Source organism: Rhinolophus sinicus, chromosome 9 (assembly GCF_057876585.1).
Source record: "Rhinolophus sinicus isolate RSI-liver-muscle chromosome 9, RSI-T2T, whole genome shotgun sequence".
NCBI classification, from domain to species: Eukaryota; Metazoa; Chordata; class Mammalia; order Chiroptera; family Rhinolophidae; genus Rhinolophus; species Rhinolophus sinicus.
This window is the reverse complement of record NC_142509.1, coordinates 16,172,309-16,180,610: the sequence shown is the minus strand read 5'-3', so window position 1 is coordinate 16,180,610 and position 8,302 is coordinate 16,172,309. Positions and strand designations below refer to the sequence as shown.

The 8,302-nt window shown below is 54.6% G+C and overlaps 1 protein-coding gene and 1 pseudogene across 1 annotated transcript; one reads left to right on the top strand and one right to left on the bottom strand.

The window, feature by feature from the left end:
* Positions 1–402: 402 nt before the first annotated feature.
* DGCR6L (DiGeorge syndrome critical region gene 6 like) lies at positions 403–6,994 on the bottom strand. The gene is made up of 5 exons (XM_019755912.3): positions 6,815–6,994; positions 6,580–6,740; positions 2,466–2,566; positions 1,450–1,590; positions 403–955 (listed from the first exon to the last, which is right to left on the bottom strand). Exons 1-5 carry the CDS (start codon positions 6,922–6,924, stop codon positions 872–874), a joined length of 597 nt encoding a protein of 198 aa, XP_019611471.2. The 5' UTR covers positions 6,925–6,994; the 3' UTR covers positions 403–871.
* On the top strand, positions 4,039–4,139 carry LOC141569303 (U6 spliceosomal RNA; annotated as a pseudogene).
* Positions 6,995–8,302: the final 1,308 nt, after the last annotated feature.

Below are 8,302 nucleotides of genomic sequence, written 5' to 3'. Positions count from 1 at the left end.
GCCATGTAGGGGGCTGGACCCTCACCCCCAACTCCACAACTGAAGACAACAGCAGGGTCCCCAGGCTCAGACCAGTGCATATAGGATGCTCCCAGTGGGGGGGCTGGGTGCTTCCCCACCCTGGGTCTCTCCCACAGACCGTTCTTGCTGCTCTGATAGGAGCAGGCCCATGGCTGCCCCCCATACTCTTAAGGTGCCAGCCCCACAGAGCAGACTGGATGTGGTCCTTGTGCCCCAGGAGAAAGGTGGTAAGGCTGGGCCCGCGGCTGCATGAGAAGAACCCCAGGGAGAAGCCTCCAGGACACGGAGGTGGGGCATTCTGGCTCCTCTGTAGCTACTGGGTGAGGGCCCCAGATGGGCCCTGGTCATGACAGGTACCACAGAGCTATCACACAAGCCACGTGCAGGCCATACTGAGGCATCTTTATTTCTCTGGGTCACACAGGCCTTCGGCCTTGGAGCCTCTCCCACTTGGGGGCTGCACCTGCCCAGGGAGGGGCTGAGACCAGAATGAGCACGAAGCCTGGTGCTTGGCAGAGGTTGGGATGTGCTTGGTAGAGGGACAAGGTCCTCAGACCTCTATCCCCACCCTCCGCCCAGCTCTGGGACAGACAGCCAGCAGGCTGGGCCCACTCCCCCCTTTATACCACCCGAGCTTTAGACAAAAACACCCAGACAAAAGTGGGTGGCAGACACAGCCAGGGTCCACCTTGCCTCTCAGAGGGTGACGCTTCCTGAGGCACCTGGGAAGGTGGTGGCCAGATGTCAGGAATCCGAGTTCCTCAGCTTTCTGCTACCTGTAGTGACAGTGGGGCAGGGCTGTCTTTCCAGCCAGGATGGGCAGTGGGTGACTGGCAGGGACCCTAGCTGGTCATATGGCTGGCTTCCCTGCCTGGCAGCCCCTTTGCTGCAGCTTCCGGATGAGTTCCAAGAGGTTCATCTGTAGCGTCAGCTCCTGGGATGCAGAGAGGCCACTGTGAGGCCAGAATGACAACTGGTCTCATCTTGCCCCAGCAAAGGCCCAGGCAGAAGCCTTTCCCCAAGGACCCAGAAGCAGATACCAGGGCCTGGAGTACCCCAGGCAACGAGCCCACAGGCCTGACTCCCAGTGAAGCCTGGCCACAGCCTGCCAGAAGCTGGGACTCCACCGCACAGCAGGGCCTGCAGCTGCCCTGGCTCGGCGCACAGAGACGTATGCAGGGGAGGAGCAGATGGCTGTCCTGGGGGCGCAGCAGGCCTGGGGAAGGTGACCAATGCCCCTGCAGGCGGTGGGACCAGCCTCTGTGCTGAGCATTGCACAGAAACCCTTCCTGGAGCCTCATTACCTCCCCCCTCCCCCCACACCCCCTGGGCCTGGCCCTCTGGCAACCAGCCCCGAAACCCCCGATGGGATGTGGCCTTTGGGGACTAGCTTGCCCTGGGCTGACGGGGCAGGCCCAGGATACTGACCTGCGGATTGGCGGTCACATAGAAGCCAGCGACCCCCGCCTTCTCCAGCGTGCTCTGCTGGTCTGCTACCTTCCGGTCCAGCTCCAGGACGATCTTCTGGTCCATTGCTCGCTGCTCCTCGCGGAGCCGGTGCTCCACTGCCTGCCACAGTGAGGGCAGCTCAGGGGCTTAGCCCTGACCCGTCAATGCCTCAAACGCAGGTTCCCGGCCTGCCACCTCCTCAGGAGCCCCCCCCCCCCCCCACACACACACAGTTTAGGCTCCAAGACCACTGATGGTACAGTTATGGCACCCAGGTCACTCCCTTCTCAGCCACACCAACTCTACAGAGGGGCTCGGCTGCCCTCCCCTAAATGCTCTCCCCTCAAGGACCTCCCATGAGGCGTCTTCCCTTTGCTGTGCCAGGTCTAGCCCAGCGCTAACAGCTCAGCACCACCATGAGCTGGCCAGATGTCAGCTCCACCTCTGCTTACTATCAAGTTTGCCAGTCTCTGGGCCTTTGTGTACATTACCTCCCGACTGGGGCTGCCTGAGACCCCAGCTTGGCACCTCTTCCCTACATGTCCAGGCTTGGGGCTGCCTCGGGACCCCACACACGTTTCTGCATGCACCCTCACCACCCATGGCTTCTTGGTTACATGTGGGTTTCCTGTTGTCCCTGTGCAAGCCGGGAGCAGGACGGGCCCCTGCTGAATGTCCCTGTCACTGTACCACTGCCCTTGCACTCCCAAGGCCACAAGCACACTGGCCCCCTCTCAGCACCTGTCCTGCATAGGCCCAGCCCATAGGAGCTGCATCTCGGGAGGCAGGTGGAGGGGAGCAGGGACATCACACACTCTCCCTGGTCCTGGCATAGCCCATCACTCCACGGTGAAAAGCCGCTGGAAGAACTCACCAGGCATCCAGACCACCCCCGGCTTAGGCCCAGGGCAGCCAGCAGCTCCCAATCCACCCTGAGCCCCTCCACCAAGCCGTCAGCAGAGCCCAGGTAGTGCCCACCCTGCTCACACCCATACCTCCTGCTCACGCTGCTGAGCTGCCTGGAGCACGAGCAAGTTGTGGGGTCGGCAGGCCTGCTGGGCTTCCTGGTGCTTCTGTCGCAGCGCTTGCCTGAGCACTGGGAAGGGACAAGACCAAAGAATCCATCAGGAGGTGGCAGGGGCGAGATGGAGGGGCCCACGGAACACCTCCCATCTTAGCACCTGCTCCAGCGGGCTCAGCATAGGGCAGCCAGGCCAAAGGTGTACACGTGAGGCTCTACCCAATGACCTCGCCCACCCACAGCCCTGCATAGGAAGCTGGGCGGAGCTCCAGGGGACCCCGAGCCACCCAGACCATTCAGTCCCTCCCTTATCCAGGGCAGGGCCCATCTCCAGCAGGAAGGCTCCAGGGGACAAGGGAAGGTACAGGACACTAGAAGAGGGTGAGGCAGGGCAGAAGACCAAGAGGGTAGGAGACTTCAGTCTGGAGGTTTCTGGGTTCAGATTGCCACAGGCCATCAGTCTTGGGTGTGACCTGCTCAACATCCACAGGACATCTACTGAGATGTCCACGAGACCATCCAGGCAAAGGCCTGGGAACGGAGGATGAGGAGAGGGTCACTATGCCAGAGCGAGGAATGGCTTCTGCCCACGGGTGTGGCAGTGTTGCTCCCCATCACTGCTGCCCTTCAGGGTGGGCACATCCCACCTCATCCACAACTCCCAGAAGGAGTAGGGTGGGCACAGACGCTGTGAAGTCCAAGGCTGGGATGAGCTAGCAGAGGCTCTGTGCTGGGGAGTCTGTACTGCTCCGAGAGGGGCTCATGATGGCCACCAAGCAAAGCTCCCATGGGCCTCACTAAATTATACCATTAATACAAGCATGTGCAAAGTTGTCCAGTCTCATAGGACTGGACAGAGAAAGGTATCATGGGATGGAAAGAAACCAATCACAAAACAGAACATTCAACACTACACAACCCAAATCTTAGACCAGTGATTGTCAAGTGGCTACATCTCTCCCATAAAGTAGGGTCCCTGACTGTAAGGAAACACAAGCCCAACACTCTGTGCTAGGCAAGAAGCTCACATTACAGCTCTTCTCAGGAGAACCCCTGAAGTTCCCCTGCCAGTAGTCTGGCACCTGCAGCCCGGACTCTGAAGCTCACAGCCTTCTCCAGTCTCCTGTTTCTTGGCATTCTGTGTACACATTGATTATGGCATTTATCACATTAAATGAGTTTCAAACCAAGAGCCACTCTCTAGACAAAGGAACAAGAAAGATACTTCCTAGTTAATGTTTATACTATGTGGAGGCAGGATTCAAGGAAATGGATAAATGCAGGGAAATGTCATTTCTTCACTCTGTTTAATAAATATTGCTACAAATCCAAGATCAACTCCCATATTCCACTGGATGAGCAACCAGAGTTAAGAGGAAAGCTCCTGCTGCCCAGGTGAAAGAGGCGTGGCCTTTGCTAAATCAGAGGAAAGTCACAGGGCTCGTTCCCAAGGCCAGCATCACCAAAACCTGCCCAAATGTTCCAAAGGACAAGCAGCAAAGTGTCTAGAGAATTATGAAAACCCCCACTAAAAGGAACCAACGCTCATGCTCACTTCCGTATCATATATACTAAAATGGGAACAATACAGATTAGCATGGCCCTTGTGCAGGATGACATTCAAATTCATGAAGCATTCCATATTTTTAATAGAATAAAATACAACTTATTTTAAAAAAAAGGAACCAAGTCTCCATGGAGAAATGACGGATTCTCTTTTTAAAAATTATTATTCTGAGTGCTTTATCTGCTCCCAAACTACTAACCTCTGTGGAGATAAACGAAGATGACCAAAACAAGAGCAGGTGCGACTTATTGTTACCAAGAGTGAGCCACCACCACTGCCTGCATTTGGCGGACTCAAGCAAAGGCAAGAGAAGGAATGGGAAAGCTTTATGGTGGTCAAAGGGGAAGGTGTGTCCTGATGGGAGGTGGCTGCTGTGAGGAAGCTGGAGGCGAGCTAATTAGCAGAGAGGTTGAGCAGGGAAAGAACAAGAAAAAAATGAGCCAGAACACCTTCCTCTACCAGAAAGCAAGGAAGTGCTCAAAAAATGATGAGGACATGTCAAAAAGACATAGGAGCCCGCCAGAAGTTTTCCCACTGGCCAAATTTGGCATGATTTGAGCATTTAAAAGAATAATGAACTATACACTTTGGATTCGTGACTGTATGCATCTTATACCTCAATAAAAATGTTTACAAAGACAACCACCAAAACATTTAGGGAAGAAATAATACTGATCCTACACAAACTCTTCTGGAAAACTGAAGAGAACACTTCCCAACTCATCCTATGAAGCCAGCATCACCCTGATACCCAAACGAGACAAAGACGTCACAAGGAAACTACAGACCAATGTCCATCATGAACACAGAGGCAAATATACTTGAGACCTTAGCAAATCAAATCCAACATAGACCAAAAGGATAATACATCATTACCAAGTGGCATGTATTCCAGGAATGCAGTTTATCCAAGTAATTAAAAAAATCAATATAATCCACCACAGTAACTGACAAGTTATTGATCACATCAATAGATGCAGAAAAAGGATCTGACAAAATCCAGCAACCATTCCTGACAGAAACACTAATCGTAGGCAGACATATTATCTCTTTTTCCCACAGGGAAGGGACTTTGTATCACTAGAGGAATTTTTGCCAAAAACATTTAACCTGCGTATCATCAGGCTCTACCCGCTGTCCACTCTACAGGAAACAAAGGGTGGAGAAACAGGTTAAACGACAGCATGAAAAAGCAATCTGACAGATCTAGAGTGGGAATATGCTGTAAGCAGAATGCCTCAGGGCATTCAGGAAGACTCAGTCTCCAAAAAGTCAATGCCACAGTAAATGTTGGGAACTAGTCCAGAAGCAGGGAAGCCAAAGTAACCAATTGCAATGCATGAACCTGCACTAAATCCTTATAAAGCGACAACCTGAGACAAGGTAGGTAATGTGACCATGGATTGATGGTCAGAAGACACACTGGAATGATTAATTTCTCAGGAGCCTATCCACTGTAGGCCCAGCAAGAGAGTGTTCTTGTTCAAGAGCATTGGCTCTAAATCCTGGACACAAGTTGACCCCCAAGGATGTCTGAAGAAATTTTTGGTTGTCAAAATTTGGAGAGGGTGCCACTGTCATCTAGTGGGTAGAAAGGGATTCTGCTAAACATCCTACTATGCACAGGAGATTGTCTCACCATTAAGACTTGTCCAGCCACAAATGCCAACAGTGCTTTGGTTGAAAACCATGGTCTACAGAAACGTTGAAGACTCATGGTAAAGCCCTAGAGCATAGATTTAGGGATATAAAGAACTTTGGCAGAATGTTAATTATTGAATCTGGCTAGAGAGCATTCTATTTTCAACTTTTCTAAGTGCTTTAATTGTTTTTCTATAAATAAGAAGAGGAACAATAAAATAACACAAGTGGGAAATGTGCTGGGCAGGGAGAGCTGTCCAGCATACCTTGCAGGAAAGGGCTCAGGAGCTCCCCCCCCCCCCCCCCCCCCCGCACACATACACACTAAATAGGGACGCCTGGGAGAGGCCAAGGCTCAGGAGGCTTTGGCCGAGCGTGTGGCTCAACTGGGTAAGTTTTCGGGTCGCAGAGGGTGCTACAGGGCACAGTGCATGGGAATTCAAGCACAGCTGGGACTCTGCACCGCTAAAGGGTACTGATCATAAACGGCGCTGCAGAGCGGGGAACATTGTGGGGCATCACTGGGGGCGGTCAACTGCTACGCGGACCGCCACCACTAGGAGCTGCCCGTGGGCTGACCGAGCAGAGGCCCTGGGCCATCCTGCCTGGACGGGGGTGGGGACACCGGGGAACCCAAGCAGGGAGTTTCGGGATGTTATGCTAAAAGGAAGCCGTGCAACTGACAAAAAACCAAAACCTGTCTTGACCCATGTGTCACCAAAGCAGCGATAGCAAAGTCTCCGCTCCCTTGATCTGGTCAATTTTAGGAACTTCTTAAGAGCGACACCCAAGGAAGGCTCGGCTCGCAGAGACCGAGTGCTCCCGGAGCAGGCTGACCTCCCGGAGGAGGAGCGTGCGTCGTCCCGCCGCCCCCGCGCACCTCGGTGCTCGTTCTGCAGCCGCAGGCGCTGGTTGTACAGGCTCTTCTCGGTGAGGTGCTGGATCTCCAGCAGCCCCTGCACGATCTCGAACACGGTGCCATCGAGGAGCGCCAGGGCCAGGTCACTGAGCGTGGTGTACGAGAGGCGCTGTTGGAAAGAGCTGCGGACAGAGGGGCGCGGTGAGCGCAGGCGGGACCTGGAGCTGCCTCAGTCGCCCGCCCCGCGGCCGCGCACCTGGGCAGCTCCTTGACCAGGCTCTGCAGAGCGGACAGCAGCTGATAGTGCCGCTCCTGCTGCCGTGTCCCGTCTACCGCCTCCTCGAAAGCGCCAGCATAACGCTCCATGACGGCCGCGCCCCGCCGGTCTCCGGCCAAAGCGACGCGCCCCCCCCGCTACGTCAGCTCGGAGCGCAGAGCGTCCCGCCCTCTTTTACGACAGTTCTGAGCCCGGCGCGGTCCGCTTCCGGAGTCACCGGAACGAGGCTCGCCCCGCCCCTCCGCGGAAGCTCCTGCCGTGGGAGGGTCCGGTATTGTCCCTGCCCCTTACGCTGTCGTCCCGCCCACGCAACGTCAGCGTCGTAACTCCACAGTCTCGAAATCGCGACCTTTCGAAGAAGACGGCCCTGCCCGCACAGAGTTCGCGCCGGCCAGAGCCCGCTTCCCAGTTTTCCCCACTCGCCGCCGCTGGGCGCCTGCGCTGTGCGGGGACTCGTCCTGCGCATCCCTCTGCTGGGCGGCTTGAGGACGCTGCTGTCCTAACCTGGTCACTCCCCCAGAAAGCGCTCGAGTCCCTGAGCTCCGAGCTCCACCAATTCAAACGGCGGTGACTTTGTCACCGTGGGACCAGTTTCCTTGTCTTCCACTCGTGGGGCTCTTGTCCGGGCCGCCTGTCAAGCGAGGTTCCTCACCCCAGCCGGGGTCTGGGAGCTCCCTGCGCGCTGGAAGCTGCGGCCCCCCCAGCATCCCTGCACCGCATCCACCTCCACCCAGCATCGTCAGCATGGAGAGGAAAACCTGGTCCGATGCCTCATCCCAACCTTGAGAATAAATTATCGGGAATCCCCAATTACAGTTTTTATAAACTACAAAAATCTACCGCCCCCCCAAAAAAAAAAATTCTGACTGATGAATAGTCTGCTGGGTTCATGGGAGCAGGAGGTGGCGGATTCCCAACCTCAGAGAACTAACATCATGCCTTCCTCATTTCAGTGGGAGTACAGTCCTGCCAACAATTGGGAAGAGGCTGCTGTACAGCAAAATGCAGAAGTAGGTAGAATCATGAAAAAACAAAACAAAACAAAAAAACCCCAGAAAGAAGGCTTGTGACCAACGTGAGGGGATGAATCCAAGTGGCCACGGATGGAATGTCCAGACCCCTGAGAGCTCTGGGGGGTCAGGTCCAAGGAGAGGAGATAGCCTGACTTAAAGCCACCCTAGGGTGGGTCCTTAACCAAACTTTCGGCCGGCTCCTCTGAGCCCTCTTTTTGACTAGGCTTCATCCTTGGGCCTGTCTTCGGCTTGTCTAGTCCAGTTGTAGCAGGAATCCTGCTATACCTGTTTAGAGAGTACCCCTACCCTTAAAATCACAATTGATATCTGATCAAATTCTTCATCCCTTACTCTCAATGTCTGATCACCTTGGCCTGCCTTCAGCAAGAATCCTGTTAAGTCAGTTTAGCGAGGATTCCCCTACTCTTGATATCTCCTCTTAGTAAGTTTCCAT